The 20,738-nt window shown below is 38.1% G+C and overlaps 1 protein-coding gene across 1 annotated transcript in view; it reads left to right on the top strand.

Annotated features, from left to right (window-relative positions):
* Positions 1-20,738, top strand: part of LOC128645989 (sulfotransferase 2B1) — a 68,767-nt gene that overhangs the window by 15,329 nt on the left and 32,700 nt on the right. Inside the window, exons 3-5 of the mRNA XM_053699365.1 lie at positions 13,315-13,523; positions 13,845-13,971; positions 16,995-17,089. Coding sequence (XP_053555340.1) covers positions 13,315-13,523; positions 13,845-13,971; positions 16,995-17,089 — 431 coding nt within the window. The remainder of the gene's footprint in view (positions 1-13,314; positions 13,524-13,844; positions 13,972-16,994; positions 17,090-20,738) is intronic.

Raw genomic sequence — 20,738 nt, forward strand, 5'->3', positions numbered from 1 at the left:
TAATATTTTTTTTTCCCTTAGAACTTCATTTAGTAAGAACTAAGTAAGGTCATAGCAGAGATATAAAGTGATTAAACATAGGAAACTGAATCTTCTGAGAAAATTGATTTCCTTTCTAAACATAAATAAGCCAATTGCAGATTAAGAGCTCCCACATAATGCTAATAACTAAGAATAATGCGATAACGGTGACAAGTCACTGCAATGGTCTATGGGAAGTGAGTAGTTTTGAGATTACCAAATCATGTGTATAAAAAGTAAATATCAAATAAGATTAAAAAACTACTGATTACGCTTGTGTGTGTTACTGTGGGCTGGTGGAAAGAAAAGCAGAGGAAAATGATTGTGGTGAGGGGTGAGGATATGGGGAACTAATAGCACAACAGACTTTTATAAAGCAGGCCAGGAAGCTGTAGTTGTTCTAGTACGTGAAAATTTTGTTGTTTTTTTTGTTTTTTTTTCAGTAGAAAGTAAGTTTTCTAGTTATGGCTCAGTTTAGTTTCTCATCAATTGTAATGTAATATTTCATGTATGTGTGTGTGTGTCTGTATATATATATATATATATATATATATATATATATAAACACACAGAGAAAACCTTTGCTTTGCTTTTAAATCTTAGCTGAGAGCTTGTAAGTGAGTGCTGGGTTTTCTCTGTGTGTTGTATTAATTTGTTTTGTAATTTTCCCTATGGTTCTTGCACCCAGACCTGTCTGGGGTTAACTGCTTGTGGCTCTGGGGACAGCACAGCTTCCTGTGAGTGCCAGTGGCACCCAGGGCTGAGCATGTTGCAGGGTCATGGGATGTGTACCCGGTCCGGTATGAGAGTGCAGTTCCCTTCCATGTTTTGTATATATATATATATATATATATATATATATATATATATATATATATATATATAATTAGTCCAGAGCAAAGACAGCACTCACTGGATTTAAGTAAACAATACGTTTTATCGAAAAAAAGTTAAAAGCATAGTTGCATGACGTTTCGGTGTCCACAGACACCTTTTGTCAAATGGCATCACCCAGCTTAAGGACCGTTGTATAATCCTGACATCCGAGAGGCAGAGTAACATATCTCCTTTCAAGCAGTCTTATATACCCTCAAATGATTTGTCAAACAATCCAAATTGCATGCATCCATGAGGCCACGCCCCTTCCTGTTTCCTGCTCCTTTACAATTGGATGTAGACACGCTCACACCCCTCCAGTGTTTGTTTTGCATGCACATGGCTAATTAGTATATCCGGAACTGTGCAGGTCATCATCACAGCTCCCGGGTGTGAACACATGTAAATGCTGCTTGTAGGAAAAAAGAACAGTTTTTTAAAAATGCAGCTGCTGATGTGTAAACACATTCAACACTGTCATGATACAGCACATGGTATAGGAAAAGAAAGGCAGACACAATTATATGCTTACCCACATCCTTGTTATGCAGAGTGAAAGTTATGAAAATTGGCTTTGAATTGCTAAGTCTTTGAATGTCCTTTGCTGGGATTTGTGCATATACACAAGTGCTTTTCAACAATGTCCTTTTTGTATGCAGGGATATCTACCACAAATAGATATAGATAGATGAGTATCAACAGATCAAGAACACTGGCCAATAAATGGTCCAAAGTCCATCTTGAATGTCCTTTGTTGAAGAGCACATGGGTTTATGCACAAATCCCAGCAATGTCCTTTTTTGTATGCAGGGATAACTACCACAAATAGATGTAGAGAGATCAGTGTCAACAGATCAAGAACACTAACCAATAAATGGTCCAAAGTCCATCTTGCTGTTAAGACCCCTTGGGTCAACTGTATCCATGGTATAGATCCACTTGGTTTCGATCTGCAGTAGCCTTCTCCCTCTGTCTCCTCCTCTCTTCATGGGAGGCACATGATCAATGATCATAGTCTTCAGACTGGAGGCATTATGTTTGTGCAGAGCAAAGTGTCGGGCCACCGGCTGTTCAGAGGTGCCGCTCTTAATGGCCTCCCTGATAGCATGGCGATGGTTAGCCATCCTCTCCTTGAAAGTAGTAGTGGTTTTCCCAATGTAAAAAAGGGAACACGGACAAATTAGTAGATAGATCACAAAGTTGCTATTGCAGGACAACCTGTGCTGGATCTTAAATCTCCTGTTGGTGTGGGGGTATTGGAAGCTGTCACCCGTCAGCATCCCATTACAGGTGATGCAATCCCTACACTTGAAGCATCCCATTCTTGTGGGTTTAAGCCAGGTGTCCTTCTGATATGAGCCACTCGGGTCCGTCTTTACCAGGATATCCCGAATATTTTGTGCCCTGTGGTATACCACCCATGGTGGTCTCTTTTTCCACTGTGTTAGCCGTTTGTCCGTGCGTATAATATCCCATCTATTGTGAATGGCTTTATGCACTTGTTCATGTATTGGAGAGTAAGTTGTAATGAAGTTCAAATGTGAGTCCTCTTTAGTTTGTGGCAGTCAATCCCTGCAAAGTAGGGTCATTTGTGTTTCCTGTGCTAGCTTCACTCTCGCCTTGTCTATATCAGTAGACCGGTATCCTCTTGCCAATAGTTTATTGCACATAGTGTCAAATTGTTGTTGGAGAATTTCACGCTCTGAGTTATTCCGCACCACTCGGGTAAGTTGCGAGAGGACAATTCCCATCTTTTGGTGTTGTGGATGGCAGCTACTGGATAGCAACAAAGAGTTTCTATCCATGGGCTTGGAGAATAGAGACGTGCCAAAGCGATACCCCCCATTCTCAAAAACCTTGAAAATATTCAGGTCTAGAAAATGAATGCTGTTGGAATCATATTCTAACTTTAGTCTGATAGGTGATTTGGCACTATTCAGATCATAGGTCCACTGTTCGAGTTGCCTCTCAGTGCCTGTCCAAACAAGGAACAGATCATCGATATACCTAGTGTATAAAGAGAGATGTGGATGTGTTTAGAGGTTTCATAGTGAGCAGCACATAGCCCAACATGAAAAGATTAGCATAAACCGGGGCCATATTTGACCCCATGGTTGTGCCGGATAATTGGAGGAAAAAATCCTTCTCGAATTTAAAATAATTCTTAGTGAGACAGTGTTCTATGAGCTCTAAAAGAAACTCTAACACAGGACCAGAATAGTGACTAGATTCACTCACAATGGTTTTGACAGTTTCCAACCCCTCAGAGTGTGGGATCACAGTATAAAGACTGTCAACATCCATAGTGACCAAAATATCATTGGCTTGCAGAGTAGTACGTTGTTTTAACTTACGAATCATACTGAAAGGTATGAAAATGAGTTACAGACCACCGGTTGCAAATGGTGATCAATAAACTTAGCGATGCCAGAGAAGATAGATCCTCTGGCAGACACAATTGGTTGGCCCGGAGGATTAACCAGGCCCTTGTTTATCTTTGGGAGTAAATATAATATTGGTGTAATCGGATGTTCGACACACATGAAATCAAATTCAGACTGAGTAATAATGTTAGACTGTAATGCAAACATAAGTGTCTCATCTATAGATTTTTTAAAAACCCAGGTGGGGTTTGTAGGTATCTTCCTATAGGTTTTAGGATCAGACAGTTGCCTCATAGCCTCCGGTCTGTAATCACTGTAATCCTGTACTACTATTGCTCCGCCCTTGTCAGCGGGGCATATAGTAATACTGTGGTCATTAGTCAGTGTATGTAATGCCTGTCTCTTATCCGTAGGTAAATTGGAAAAACTATGTTCATCCAATTGCATCTCACAATCGTGTCTAAGGAGTCTAGAAAAACTCCTTATGGAGGAATTAGTGGTCTGAGGGTCAAATTTGGATAAAGGTTTAAATTGCCTAAGATTTGAATCAATCTGAGGTTGAGTATCTTTAACGCCTTAATGACCACATCACTTTTCCATTTTCTGTCCATTTGGGACCAGGGCTATTTTTACATTTCTGCGGTGTTTGTATTTAGCTGTAATTTTCCTCTTACTCATTTACTGTACCCACACATATTCTATATTGTTTTTCTCACCATTAAATGGACTTTCAAAAGATACCATTATTTTCATCATAACTTATAATTTGCTATAAAAAAATACAAAATATGATGAAAAAATGGAAAAAAACACACTTTTTCTAACTTTGACCCCCAAAATCTGTTACACATCTACAACCACCAAAAAACACCCATGCTAAATAGTTTCTAAATTTTGTCCTGAATTTAGAAATACCCAATGTTTACATGTTCTTTGTTTTTTTTTCCAAGTTATAGGGCAATAAATACAAGTAGCACTTTGCTATTTCCAAACCACTTTTTTTCAAAATTAGCGCAAGTTATATTGGAACCCTGATATCTGTCAGGAATCCCTGAATATTTTTAGAAGACATCCCAAAGTATTGATATAGGCCCATTTTGGTATATTTCATGCCACCATTTCACCACCAAATGCGATCAAATAAAAAAAATTGTTCACTTTTTCACAAATTTTTTCCACAAACTTTAGGTTTCTAACTGAAATTATTTACAAGCAGCTTGTGCAATTATCGCATAAATGGTTGTACATTTTTCTCTGGGATCCCCTTTGTTCAGAAATAGCAGATATTTATGGCTTTGACGTTGCTTTTTGGTAATTAGAAGGCCGCTAAATGCCACTGCGCACCACACGTGTATTATGCCCAGCAGTGAAGGGGTTAATTAGGGAGCATGTAGGGAGCTTTTTGGGGTAATTTTAGCTTTAGTGTAGTGTAGTAGACAACCCAAAGTATTGATCTATGCCCATTTTGGTATATTTCATGCCACCATTTCACCGCCAAATGCAATCAAATAAGAAAAAAACTTTACATTTTTCCAAATTTTAGGTTTCTCACTGAAATCATTTACAAACATTTTGTGCAATTATGGCACAAATGGTTGTAAATGCTTCTCTGGGATCCCCTTTGTTCAGAAATAGCAGACATATATGGCTTTGGCGTTGCTTTTTGGTAATTAGAAGGCCGCTTAATGCCGCTGCGCAACACACGTGTATTATGCTCAGCAGTGTAGGGGTTAACTAGGGAGCTTGTAGGGAGCTTGTATGGTTAATTTTAGCTTTAGTGTAGTGTAGTAGACAACCCCAAGTATTGATCTAGGCCCTTTTTGGTATATTTCATGCCACCATTTCACCGCCAAATGCGATCAAATTAAAAAAAAGTCAACTTTTTCACAAACTTTAAGTTTCTCACTGAAATTATTTACAAACAGCTTGTGCAATTATGGCACAAATGGTTGTAAATGCTTCTCTGGGATCCCCTTTGTTCAGAAATAGCAGACATATATGGCTTTGGTGTTGCTTTTTGGTAGTTAGAAGGCCGCTAAATGCCACTGCGCACAACACGTGAATTATGCCCAGCAGTGAAGGGGTTAATTATGTAGCTTGTAGGGAGCTTGCAGGGTTAATTTTAGCTTTAGTGTAGAGATCAGCTTCCCACCTGACACATCAGACCCCCTGATCCCTCCCAAAGAGCTCTCTTCCCTCCCCCACCCCACAATTGTCCCCGCCATCTTAAGTACTGGCAGAAAGTCTGCCAGTACTAACAAAAAAAGGTATCTTTTTTTTTATTATTATTATTTTATTTTTTTAGCATATTTACATATGCTGTTAGCCCCCAACCTCCCTGATCCCCCCCCCAAAAACAGCTCTCTAACCCTCCCCCTCTGCCTTATTGGGGGCCATCTTGGGTACTGGCAGCTGTCTGCCAGTACCCAGTTTGCAAATAAAATGTTTTTTTTTTTATTTTTATTCCTTTTTTCTGTAGTGTAGCTTCCACCCACAAGACCAATCCCCCACCCGCTCCCAGATCCCTTAGATTTACTTTTTTAATATTTTACCCCCCCCCCCTTTCTCCCACTTATAAAAAACAATTTTTCTGTAGTGTAGCGGTTCCCACCCGCTCCTTCCCCGTGCACGCGCCCGCCTCCTTCTGTGCACGGGCCTGTGCGCGCCCCCGGCGATCCCGCCCCCCTCTCTGACTTAGACTGCATTGATGGCCGCCCACCCGCCTCCCACTTCAGCTCCCACCCACCAACGAATGCGGCCATCGATGTCCGGTGCAGAGAGGGCCACAGAGTGGCTCTCTCTGCACCGGAGGGGTAAAATTTGTTTTTGCAGGATTCCTCGATATCGAGGCATCCTGCAATAACCGGAAAGCAGCTGGAAGTGATCAGGATCGCTTCCAGCTGCTTTCCAGACCGAGGACGTGCAGGGTACGTCCTTGGTCGTTAAGTGACTTTTTTTTAGAGGACGTACCTTTCACGTCCTCGGTCGTTAAGGGGTTAAAGAACTCCTTAATATTTAAGTTCCCATGCTATCAGGGAGGCCATTAAGAGCGGCACCTCTGAACAGCCGGTGGCCCGACACTTTGCTCTGCACAAACATAATGCCTCCAGTCTGAAGACTATAATCATTGATCATGTGCCTCCCATGAAGAGAGGAGGAGACAAGTGGATCTATACCATGGATACAGTTGACCCAAGGGGTCTTAACAGCAAGATGGACTTTGGACCATTTATTGGTTAGTGTTCCTAATCTGTTGACACTGATCTCTCTACATCTATTTGTGGTAGTTATCCCTGCATACAAAAAAGGACATTGCTGGAATTTGGGCATACACACATGTGCTCTTCAACAAAGGACATTCAAGATGGACTTTGGACCATTTATTGACCAGTGTTCTTGATCTGTTGATACTCATCTATCTATATCTATTTGTGGTAGATATCCCTGCATACAAAAAGGACATTGCTGGGATTTGTGCATATACACAAGTGCTTTTCAACAAAGGACATTCAAAGACTTAGGAATTCAAAGCCAATTTTCATAACTTTCACTCTGCATAACAAGGATGTGGTTAAGCATATAATTGTGTCTGCCTTTCTTTTCCTTTACCATGTGCTGTATCATGACAGTGTTGAATGTGTTTACACATCAGCAGCTGCATTTTTAAAAACTGTTCTTTTTTCCTACAAACCGCATTTACATGTGTTCACACCCGGGAGCTGTGATGATGACCTGCACAGTTCCGGATATGCTAATTAGCCATGTGCATGCAAAACAAACACTGGAGGGGTGTGAGCGTGTCTACATCCAATTGTAAAGGAGCAGGAAACAGGAAGGGGCGTGGCCTCATGGATGCATGCAATTTGGATTGTTTGACAAATCATTTGAAGGTATATAAGACTGCTTGAAAGGAGATATGTTACTCTGCCTCCCGGATGTCAGGATTATACAACGGTCCTTAAGCTGGGTGATGCCATTTGACAAAGGTGTTTGTGGACACCGAAATGTTCTGGGACTACGCTTTTAACTTTTTTTCAATAAATGTTATTTTTTACTTAAATCCAGTGAGTGCTGTCTTTGCTCTGGACTGTTTATATCAGACACATGCACCCTGGTATATGTCTACACACCTTTAAGGCATTTTTGTTATAGATTTCTCACATTATGAGATATACATAAAATAATAGTATAGCTTGAATCTGCTAGGTCTGCTGGAAAAAAAACGGTATGTAGTCGTCTTGTGATTCGGATTGAAAAATGACTTGTAGTAGTGCTTAAAGGGACAGTCTATACCAAAATTGTTATTGTTTTAATAGATAGATAATCCCTTTATTACCCATTCCCTAGTTATGCATAACAAACAGTTATATAAATACACTTTTTACCTCTGTGACTACTTTGTATCTAAGCCTCTGCAAACTGCCCCCTTATTTCAGTTCTTTTGACAGACATCCATTTTAGCCAATCAGAGCTGGCTCACTAGATCTCCACGTGCATGAGCACAGTGGTATCTATATGTCACACATGAACTAACACCCTCTAGTGGTGAAAAACTGTTAAAATGCCCTGAGAGAAGAGGCTGCCTTCAAGGGCTTAGAAATTTGAATATGAACCTCCTAGGTTAAGCTTTCAATTAAGAATACCAAGAGAACAAAGCAAAATTGGTGATATAAGTAAATTGGAAAATTGTTTAAAATTACATTCTCTATCTGAATCATGAAAGTTTATTTTGGACTAGAAATATCAGCAGCATCTATTATATGCAAAATAGCTCAGCTCATGGGGTTAAACGGGAACAAAATGTAATCCCCACACACAACCTTTGCCTTCAATCAGCAATTCTTCTAGGTACACTTGTGCAAAGTCAGGGATTTTGTAATTGTAGGCATATACGTGCATAAGTAAACAATTATACCAATTATATGATCATCAATTTAATATGTTGGTTGAAACACAATCATTACAGCCAAACTGCTAACAAGGTGAGGTTGCTGAAGACAGTTTAATGTCAAGTCATCATGGCAAGACTGAGCAGGTAAACTGCATTAGCAAGGTCTCGCCCACAAAGAAATTTCAAGGCAGACCAGGGTTTCTAGATGTGCTGTCCAAGCTCTTCTGAAGAAGCACAAAGAAATGGGCAATATTGAGGAACGTAGATGCATGGGTCGGCAAAGGATGAGACACATCATGCATATTTACCTTCACAATTTGATGTTGTCCAGCAGTGCCATCAGCTCAGAATTAACAGAAGCCAGTGGGACCCTGGTACACCCATCTACTGTTTGGAGAAGTCTGGTCAGAGGTTTTCTTTATGGAAGACTTGCAGCCAAACAGCCATAAGTCTAATGTGGATTCACGGCCAAGTGATTCTTCAACTATGCAAGAAAACGCAGGAACTTGCGTGCAGAAAAATGGCATTGGGTTCTGACTGATAAGTCAAAAGTTTGAATTCTGCTACAGCCAAATATTTAGTGTGTTCACTGAAGGGCTGAAGAGCGGCACAAGAATGAGTGTCTGCAGGGAACAGTGAAGTATGGTGGAGGTTCCTTGCAAATTTTGGGGCTGCATTTCTGTAAATGCAGTTGGGGATTTGGCCAGAATTAACTGCCTCCTCACTGCTGAGAAGTGCAGGCAGATATTTATCCATCATGCATTTCCAACAGGGAGTCATCTTATTATCAGCCATTTTTTTTCTGCAGCATGATAACGACCCTAAACATACAGCCAAAGTCATTAAGAACTATCTCCAGCATAAAGAAGAAAAAGGAGTCCTGGAATTGATGATATGGCCCCCATAGAGCTTTGATTTCAACATCGAGTCCAATTTTCACATTACTGCATGTAATAGACACTACTATAAAGAATAATATGCACAGATACTGATATAAAAATCCAGTATAAAACTGTTTAAAAACTTACTTAGAAGCTCCCAATTTAGCTCTGTTGAAAAGGAAGCTGGAACACCCACTGCAAGTGGGAAATATCAGACCCTCCCTCTTCTTTTGCATATGAAAAGACCTTTTACACAAACAGGAGCAAGCTGGAGTTGGTATACGTTGGTATTCTCCTAAAACTTTGGGGCTTGGTTAGGAGTCTGAAAATCAGATCAATGTTATTTAAAAATAAGCAAAACTATACATTTTTTAAAAACAAAATCAACCTGTATGGGCTATATAAATGGATCATCTACAAAACATTTATGCAAAGAAAAATCTAGTGTGTAATGTCCCTTTTTAAAGAGACAGAAGCAGCTGAAACTGCCTAAATCCACAGCATAACTATGGTTAGTTCTCCAAGTGTTTGGAACAACTTTCCTGCCAAGTTTCTTTAAAACAAAAAACTATGTGCGGTGTACCTAGAATAATTAATGTTGTTTTGAAGGTAAAGGGCACTCCAAATATTGATTTAATTTAGATTTTTCATTTGTTCACTCACTTTGCATTTTTTTAATTGATAAAAATAAACCATTAATATTTCTATTTTTGAAAGCTTTCTTAAAGGGACAGTCTACACCAGAATTTTTATTGTTTTAAAAGTCAGCTAATCCCTTTATTACCTATTCCCTAATTTTGCATAACCAACCCTGTTATATTAATACTTTTTACCTCTGTGATAACCTTGTATCTAAGCCTCTGCAAACTGCCCCCTTATTTCAGTTCTTTTGACAGACTTGCATTTTAGCCAATCAGTGCTAACTCCACGTGCATGAGCACAATGTTATCTATATGGCACACGTGAACTAGTACCCTCTAGTGTGAACTGTCAGATAAGAGGCGCCTTCAAGGTCTAAGAAATTAGCATATGAGCCTACCTAGGTTTAGCTTTCAACTAAGAATGCCAAGAGATCAAAGCAAAATTGGTGATAAAAGTAAATTTTGGAAAGTTGTTTAAAATTACATGCACTATCTGAATCATGGAAGATTATTTTGGACTAGACTATCCCTTTAATTTACAGCATTTTTTCACACTCATGACACAGTTAATTATGGAATATTTGCTCAGTATTGGTTTCACCATAATTATCTGCTCGCTTGTTAACTGTACCCATAGATATTATACACCATTTTTTCACAGACAAAAATGGCTTTGATAGCAAATACAGGCCAAATAAGGATGGGATTATTGGTTTAAAGGAGCACTCAAATCAAAATTAAACGTTTATGATTCAGAAGGAGCACACAATTTTAAGAATCTTTCCAATTTACTTTATCAAATTTTGCAAAATCTTTTCATATGCACACTTTTTGAGACACCTACTCTTACTGAGAATGTGTACAAGCTTTCAGGGTATACGTATACTAGTCTGTGATTGGCTAATGTCTGTCACATAATACAGGGGGCTGGCAAATCGGAGTTAAAATTGCATGCCCTATCTGAATCATGAAAGTTTAATTTTGACTAGACCGTTCCTTTAACATTGTTTCCACCCAAGACATATGCCATTTAAAAGTGCAGGCAACTGCCTTTCAAAAAGTTGGTCTTAAAGGTTTTTAGGCCTTAAGTGAGCTGAGATTTGAGGGGCTTTAACACTCTCACCCCCACCCAGCTCTGTTCATTAGCCTGAAGCGGCCCAGCACATTACCAAGCTCACACATGCAAAAATCACTGGAATCCCGGTAGCAGGGATGTAGTCAGCTACGATAGTGACCCCGCCCCCAAAAGGACAACACATAGTTATTGTCCACACTCTAGGTATTGCGCGGATGACGACTTTGTGTTATTGTTAAAGGGTTAATTCTGTATCTTTCTTTATATGATGCTGAAAATGCAAAATACTGTATCAGTTTCTTCAAATTTCATGCTTGAAGAGAACAATTTCTATTACAAATCAAAGTAATTAAGGCCTGGTTCAGCCGTGTACAACATTCAGTTCAGATGAGGACAGCACAGATGGGCGAAATTTTGTGGCACCTAAGCCTTAGTCTGGACATGCCAGTTTTAATGACTAATAGCTATTATATGACAGAACAAGAACTACAAGCACAATTTGGAATTATGTCAACAATAAAAAAGCAATAAGGGTGTGTAATATAGTAAAAGTTATGTAATAAAATATGTTGAAAAAAGATTAAACGCCATCAAGTACAACCTTTCACACATTCCTGTTACTACTGTTGATCTATAAGATGGTAGTAAAACCCATTTTGAAATGATTTCCAAATGTGCCTTAAAGGGACAGTATACACAATTTTTCATATAACTGCATGTAGTAGACACTACTATAAATAAAAATATGCACAGATACTGATATAAAAATCCAGTATAAAAACCTACTTAGAAGCTCCCAATTTAACACTGTTGAAAAGGTTATCTGAAACACCCTCTGAAAGTGGTTGTATACCAAAAAGAGAAGACACGCCCCCCCTCCCCCTGCATATGAAAATACTCTTTACACAAACAGTAGCAAGCATACTTTCTGCATACTAGACCTGTCCCCGTCAACTTTTAATACTATTATTGTGAAGTGGAAAGTCTAGGAGCAACAACAGCACAGCCATAAAGTGATAGGCCACGTAAACTCCCAGAGCAGAGCTGGCAAGTGCTGGTGAGTATATTCTGTAAAAATTGCCAATTATCTGTTGCATGAGTCGTTCCAAACTGCCTCTGAAAGCAATATCAGCACAAGATCTGTGCATCAAGAGCTTCATGCATTGGGTTTCCATGGAAGAGCAGCTGTACATAAGCCTCAAATCAACATGCACAATGCCAAGTGTCACCTGGAGTGGTGTAAAGCCGCCACTGGACTCAGTGCAAACAAGTTCTCTGGAGTGATGAATCACGCTTCACTATCTGGCAGTATGATGGGAAAATGGGTGTGGCAGATGCCAGGAGAATGCTACTTATTGGAATGCATAGTGCCTACTCTTACGTTTGATTGTGGAGGGATAATGGTCTTGGGGCACTTTTTTCAGGGTATAGCTATACCCCTTAGTTCCAGTGAAGGGTCATTTAAATCCTACAGGATACATAGACATTTTAGACAATTTGGGGCTTCCAACTTTGTTGCTACAGTTTAGAAAATGCCCTATCTTATTGCAGCATGACTATGCCCCTGTGCACAAAGCGAGATCCATGAAGACATGGGTTTGGGTTTGAGGAACTCAAGTGGCCTGCACAGAGCCCTGACCTCAACCCAAGTGAACACTTTTGGGATAAACTGAAACCCCTATGGTGAACCAGACCTTCTCTTCCAACTTCAGTGCTTGACCTCACAACGGCTATATTGGCTGAATGAGCACAAATTCACACAGACACTATAAAAACTTGTGGAATGGAGGCTATCATAGCTGCAAATGGATGAAACCAACTCCATATTAACTCCCAGTTTTGGAATGCGATGTCCAACAAACTCATTTAGGTGTTATGGTCAGATGTCCACATACTTTTGGCCATATAGTATATAATGTAGCAGGTAAGCCTGGAGTATCAACAATTTTCATAGTTAAATGCCAGGAAACTTTAGTTAACATATTACAAATTATGTTGCAGGTGCTATGGTAAAAAAAGGTTTTAAAAATAAGTAGAATAAATATATCGGGTGGGGGGGGGGGAGGTGTACAAAAGCAGCATCATTTAAAATAAATAAATAATACTATTTAGTCGAACATAATTTTTCATATGACAAATTAAAGATTCACTGCATTAGAAATAACTTTTATAATTACATTTCAAAATATACTTTATTTGCAATTATATATTTTCTTCCAGTTTTGTGTGTTTTTCTTTTTTTTTCTTTCTTTTTTCCCCCCTCAACTGTATACCAGTAAGAGATGAAACCCACCCTTTGGCTCAGTGGTTTTAATGTGGATAAAATGTTAACGTGCTTAAGCGAGCTATAGGAAAAGTTTGACTGCAGTTTTAGTTTTATTGTAATTTCTATATTGTATTCCCTTCAATCAAGAAGGAAGGATATTCAAAAGCATAAACATCTACTGAGCTAGAAGGTCACATGTAATCTATAATATTCTGGTGGTGTACAAATGTGAGTCAAATCACCCAGATTTAATGCAATTTGATTGGTCTCTCTTCTTAGGCACCACCTGGATGCAAGAGATTCTGACTCTTATTTACAGCAAAGGGGACCCAGAACTGGCCACAACCATTCCAAACTGGGTACGCGCCCCCTGGTTAGAGCATACATACTTCAAAGATACTCTAAGTGAAGGAGAGGGTCCTCGAATCATCACCACCCACCTCCCGAGTGAGGTGCTTTTCCCATCACTGTTAAATTCCAAGGCAAAAGTGAGTTGTTTTATATCTTGTAATAACATTGATGTGTTACCAAACCAAAGATTCTGTATAAGTTTTTTTTTTGTTTTTTTTTTTGGATCTATATAGCAACTTCAACATTTTCTATTTCATTGATCTTTGCTGAAACCTGGAAGTTCCTTGTTTACATTAAATCATAGATTCAGTTGTTTTATAACCATTGCAGTATCTAACAGAATAACCTTCTTCACACCCCAGGCATTAATAAGAACCTTTACTGTGTTTGCCACTACCAATATTGCTTTATAGCTGGTATTCACGTATACTATGCTTACCATCACTTGCTTTTTACAGGTCATTTACATAGCAAGGAATCCGAAAGATGTAGCAGTTTCATTCTTCTATTTCCACAAAATGGCCAAATTCTTACAAGATCCTGGTTCCTTCCCAGAATTTTTGGAGCGGTTTCTCGAGGGAAAAGGTCAGAAATCTATATTGCTATATGACATTACCAGCTATGGAACCTAGGTGTATGTATGTATGTATTGGGTACTTGTAAAGCCCAGCTAACCACCCGTAAGGGTCTCAAGGCGCTGCTCATTTTATCGACCTCTGAAAGATGAAAGGCTGAGTGGACCTCGCCGGGGATCGAAACTGCAACCCTTGGGTTGCTACTGAGCTCAGCCACAGTGCCTTAGCATGCTGAACTATCTGTCCGGTGGAGTCACCTTCTGATGTGTTATACCAGTTAGAAGACATTTGTTATCTTTCTGAAGCAATATTATGCATATGTAGTTAGTCTCTGCCTTTATTAAAAAGCATAACTAGGTAAGCTCTGGAGCAGCAAATCACTTCTGGAACCTGACCGGTTGCTAAACACATATGCATCTTGTCATTGACTCACTCACCAGATGTGTTCAGTTAGCTCCTAGTAGTGCATTGCTGCTCTGGAGCTTACTTTTACCTATGTGTATTTAACCTAAGGTTGCCACCTTTTCATCAAGCCAAACCCTAACGCTAGCGCCGCCGCCACATGAGCATTTTTTGTTTGTTTTATATACACACATACATTACAGTTCAGATTATTATAGAGCTTCAACATATTCTGCAGTGCTGTATAGGGTCATGCTGCTGTGCGATGCCACATTACTGTGCCCGTTTGTTTGTTTATGAGGTGCTTGTCTCTGGATCATGCTACTGTGCCCTGCCACATTACTGTGCCCACCTGTTTGTTTATGAGGTGCTTGTCTCTGGATCATGCTACTGTGCCCTGCCATATTACTGTGCCCACCTGTTTGTTTATGAAGCTTTGCTTGTTGCTGAGTCATACTGCTGTGTGATGCCACAATACCGTGCCCACCTGTTTGTTTATAAAGCTTTATCTGTTGCTGGGCCATGCTACTGTTCCCTGCCACATTACTAAATAGCAAACACTGCAGGGACCAATGTGAAAATACAATTAGCTTGAGGGGGTCAAAGTAGAGGTTGTCTTCATTTCATTTGCACAGCAAGTGAATATAAATACTTTGCATCATATTGAGTTCCTGCAACCAGCTTTCCTGATGGTGCAATGCCACATCCTGCAGGGTAAAAAGACACCCTGAAGCGATGGGGGGAACTTACCACAATGCAGTGTGTACCCTCCCAGCAGATCGGTAGAGACCTACTGTACTTTGCAGGATGACACTTCCCAGTAGGAGCCTGCTGGGCTGTTGAATGATGTAATCTTAAATAGAGTATGAAGAAACCTACTCTTGGCAAGAATACACAAGTTAGCAATCTAGGTTTATGAATTTCAAATATAATGTTTATAATTAGCACAGCAGCTTCTTATGGTCTTGTGAAAATAAATAAAACTTAACTTTTAATAAGTTGATGTATAAGATAGGAAAATGATTTAAAAACACACTTAAGTATCCTCCAGTAGTTAGTACCACTGTATATTTTTTGTAACTTTTATGTTCGAGTTAGAAATATGAGTTGGGAGCACGTAGACTTTGGTAGTGGTGTGCCTCTTGTCAATAGTCTGTATATTATACAGAGCTATTGCAATTGTATTAGGCAGTAGCTCTCAGAGTGTAGTGAGAGTTTTAAATTCTTAAATACGATGGAGTAGAGTTTCTTATATATGATGATATTCTGCACTTAATGGTTGCTGTTTATTATATATCCTCTCTGAAATTTGAGAGGCAACTAAGAGATGTGCAGTTTTACACAATACTAATTCTAATATTTTGGTCTAGCTGTACTGTGAACAGCTTGTGAGTGTATAGATAGATTGAGGGTTGTATGTTGATACATATGCGTTACTATTTCAAGACGATTATTCTTATGTTAATTTAATGTATCATTTTATTCAAACCCCTCTTTCTTTACGATACAATGCACAGTTCATGCAAATTTCAATGTCAAAATCCTCTCATTGATTAACTCCAAGTAAATATTATAGGGGATTTGTAAATATCTCAATTTAATATACATAAAAGTTTTTTTCTTTGGTAGGGTTTATAATAAACCTTTCATTAAGGCTCCTAACAGCGTCTCTTATTTACATATTACGATAAATCTGCTTAGTATGTTAGCTGTGCAAATAGCCCGATGTATCATTTTATTCAAACCCCAGAAATGGGACGGCATCTTAACTTATATTCTTGCATTCCAAATAAAGATACCAAGAGAATGAAGAAAATTTGATAATAGGAGTAAATTAGAAAGTTGCTTAAAATGTCATGCTCTATCTGAATCACGAAAGAAAAAATTTGGGTTCAGTGTCCCTTTAACCTGAGATGTATAAACAATCAAACAACTGATTAATTATAGTAAATGGAAGCTTGTAGCTAAGCATTATATTTACGAAAGTACATACTTCTGCCAAAATTGGGTGAGTTTGGGGCAGTCCCACCATATGTGAAAAGGGGAGCCAGTTGCAATGCATCCTCTCCAGCAAAGGTCAGATGTATTTTAATTTCTGAGACGCAAGATACCACCTCAATAGGAATTTGTAATTGGTCTCTGAAAGAGAGAAGGAGTAAGCCGACATCACTGTCACTGAGAATATTGGTTGCCATTCCTTCCCCTAAAGTGTAAATGGTAGTTATTTATGCAGTGTTGAATTTCTAAGTGTCTTTAAATGGGACAAGTACAATTTTTTCACCATAGCACAAGGTGTTTTATGTCCTCTGTTACTTCTTTAAGTCGATTTTTCTCTCATTATCTCTACAGCTGAAATGTGGAATTCTAGTATTGCTAGATTTGATGTTTTTTTTTCTTTTGTGTAAAAAATGTGTTTGCCACACACTCCCTAGAGAGGCAAAAAAGCAAATTCTGTAACTAAGGTTTTCTTCTAAATGCTGCAAATAAATATCTGGTTTAGCTAATCGGTGGCATTTTAAACCAAAATGTTACAGATTTTCCTTTTTGGCCACTCTAGTTAGCACTTTTTTACACAAAAGCAAGTGGTGTCTTTAAGGTTCCTTTCTTGTTAATGGTATCTTTGTTTTACAGTTAATTATGGCTCTTGGTTCGAGCATGTGAAGGGTTGGCACAAACAGCGCAGGAACCTGGACTTGTTCTACATTACATATGAGGAAATGCAAAAGGTGGAGATAAAAAAAAAATATAATCCATTATATTTAACAATATAAATATAATGTATATAATGTATTGATGTAATATATATGTTTTTACCTCATCTTCAAGGGATATGAAACCCATTAAATTATTTTCTGATTTAGACGGAGCAGACCATTTAAAAAAAGTTTCCAATTTATTTCTATTATAAAATTTGCTTTGTTCGCATGATAATCTGTGTTGAAGAGATACCTAGGTGGGCATCTGGAGCACTATATTGCAGGATATAGTGCTGCCATCTAGTGCTCTTGCAAATGGATAACATTCTTGCAAAACTGCTGCCATATAGTGCTCCAGAAATGGGCCGGCATACTTCCCTGATATTCAAAAAAAGATACCAAGAGAATGAAGAAAAAAAATGATAATAGAAGTAAATTGGAAAGTTGTTTAAAATCACATGCTCAATCTGCATCATGAAAGACAAATTTTAGGTTTCATATCACATTTCATATGTTAGGTTATTCCTCTTTGTCTCTACTAAATGGAGCATGTTTTAAAAAAAAACCAACAATATATATATATATATATATATATATATATAGCAACGTTTTAACGATCACCCATTTTATTTTTCTGTCTCTTTATTAAGACACAAACAAAAAAATGCAGGAAATATGTACGCAGAATATAAAAAAAACACAAATTTGAAAACAAAATGGCTTCTTCAGGAAAAAGTCAGTATTTAGTGTGACCTCCCTTGGCATTAAGCACATCTTGAACTATTTTAGGGAGACTGTCCTGAAGTTTTCTGAAGTAATCTTCTGGTATATTATACCTGGCTTTTTCAGAACTTCCCAGAGTTTTTCTTTAGATTTAGGTTGTCTTTTATTTCTTTCTCTGTGGGATGCCAAGAAGGAGTGCGGCACCCTCTGTGTTTGCCGAGACCGGGTTCTTACGACCCGTTGATGGTAAGGACTCTGACAACATATATGTATCTATAATCTGCAATTACTGGCTTTATAACTTTAAAATGTGTGTAATAGGTGATAGGTGTGTGTAATAGGAACAAACTCCTCTTTCTCAGACCAACCAGAGTATACAAGATGTATGGAAACTTTTTAAACCATTAGTCCACCCCAAACACACTGTCCAAGTAGTGATGACAACAATTAAAGCAACATAAACTGAAAATTTACAATAAAAGACCATACATAGGCATAGTAATATTCAAAACCAAACCCCTGTAAATATATATATATATATATATATATATATATATATATATATATATATATATATATATATATATATATATATATATATATATATATATACTGTATATATACAAAAAACACAGTGCAGAGTGAACCCATTTACCAGAAATCATATTCTGAACAATATGGAGAATGCATCTATACAGAAATATAGATTGCATGGCCCACACAAGTTTGTGTAAAGTATGTAAAGTGTATGCATTATAAACAAAATCAATATCTGGAAGCTATAGAGCTCAATATAAAAAAACAAAACATTTAATGGATTGTTTAAAAGTCTACATAGTGCCTACAATAAATAGTAACCTAATCATATTTTGAGTTTTAAAGATATAAAACTCTGTTAATTTTCTCAAAAACAGAATATTTGATTTTGGTGAGAGTGCTGATCTATAAGGACTTTTGATTATTTATGTATTTCCTAAGGTGGTGAGAGTCCCCGATTCCTTAATTTTGGGAATTCATCTCCTGGCCACCAAGAGGAGACAAAGACACCTTACACCAGAGCTTTTATATACCTCCTTCTTCCCTAGCCATCCCAGTATTTTCTTTGCCTATCTTAGGAGCAGGCAGAGATAGAGGTGTTAAGGATTTTATTCTAGAATAACAGTGATCTTAATCCCATCATTCCCTCATAAGGTAAAACTTTGAAGAAATAGACGTAGGAGTGTACTGGCTGTGCAATGTAAATCTCCTTACAGTCACAAGTAGTCACAAGCCTGCCACAGGTGTCGCTGGGACAGTTTCTTTAGCCTCCTCCTGTTTGGCCATGAAGATGTACTACCTTAGTATATCCACTACTGTTATTCTCTACTGTTAGTTACAGTACAGGATGTGCTCTCTACTGCATTCTCAGGATTAATATCTGGGTAAGATCAGTGGAGTGAGCATTCACTGGGTACCTGCATCTCCCACATAGCCCGCAGGCTATCAGTAGGTACACATATCAGTGTATATCATAGCCAGTTTTACACCTCATTGGAGTTTATTATTTCTAAGTCCTTAGTTATTATTTTAAGTCCCTCTTTACTGTACATTATCATAGATTAATGTATGTGGGGTATTATGTGATTTTTCTTATTTTGCATACTAGGTTGCTATATGGGTTTAATGGTTGCCACTTTACAAATGTATTCAGGGCCGATTCTATCTGAATACTGAGATTGCTGTATGAACTTAATAGTATGGCCATTTTAAGAGGCTTCCACTTTTATTTTATTCAGGGCCAGTTCTACATTTTCCCCTTGTGATTATTCTGGTTAACGCCCATCATTATCTAGAGGTCCTGAGAGGGGTAAGTTTTACAGCTGGGTGTAGATTTAATGCTCTCAACACAGAGGAAGGAACAACAAGCACAGGACGGGTGGGGGGGCTATTATATTCCAGAACGGTGAGTGTTAACTTCTTCCTGCCCTTTCATTTAGGCATTTCCCCAATGTGCTGCAGTGTGGCGCTGTTTTCACTGTTATTTGTGACCATAGTGTGCAACAGAAGTCTCCTTGACATTAAATTCCAGGTACTGAAGTTTTAACCCTATACAACGAACAGGAGGGTGGCACTGTTAATTTTTTTTATGTTATTTACTAGTAATTTTACCATAATTTTTGGTTAATTTACTGCATATTTTTCAGAAAGTTTGTTTACATATTTGTTTGCCTAGTGCTACTGTACATGACTAGTTACTGTAGGAGGTGCAAACAATCAAAAAATGGGAACAGCACTTGTTAAACAGAGTGCCCTGAGGAGACTTACCAAGTCTTAAATCATATGTAAAGTAAAAAGTCCTCCAGCACTTCTAATAAAAAGAACCCAGTCAATACAGTAGATTTGCATAATCAACAAATGCAAGATAACGAGACAATGCAATACCACTTAGGCCAAACTTCAAATGAGTAGTAGATTTTTTTCTGACAATTTTAAAAGTTATGTTTTTTTCCCACTCCCTTTGTACCATGTGACAGCCATCAGCCATTCACAAATGCATACACACTTATTCTTGCACATGCTCAGTAGGAGCTGGTGACTCAAAAAGTTTAAATATAAAAAGACTGTGCACATTTTGTTAATTGAAGTAAATTTGAAAGTTGTTTAACCCCTTAATGACCACAGCACTTTTCCATTTTCTGACCGTTTGGGACCAAGGCTATTTTTACATTTCTGCAGTGTTTGTGTTTAGCTGTAATTTTACTCTTACTCATTTACTGTACCCACACATATTATATACCGTTTTTCTCGCCATTAAATGGACTTTCTAAAGATACCGTTATTTTCATCATATCTTATAATTTACTATAAAAAAAATATATGTAAAATATGAGGAAAAAATGGAAAAAAACACACTTTTTCTAACTTTGACCCCCAAAATCTGTTACACATCTGCAACCACCAAAAAACACTCATGCTA

This window comes from Bombina bombina, chromosome 1, assembly GCF_027579735.1.
Source record: "Bombina bombina isolate aBomBom1 chromosome 1, aBomBom1.pri, whole genome shotgun sequence".
Taxonomy (NCBI): domain Eukaryota; kingdom Metazoa; phylum Chordata; class Amphibia; order Anura; family Bombinatoridae; genus Bombina; species Bombina bombina.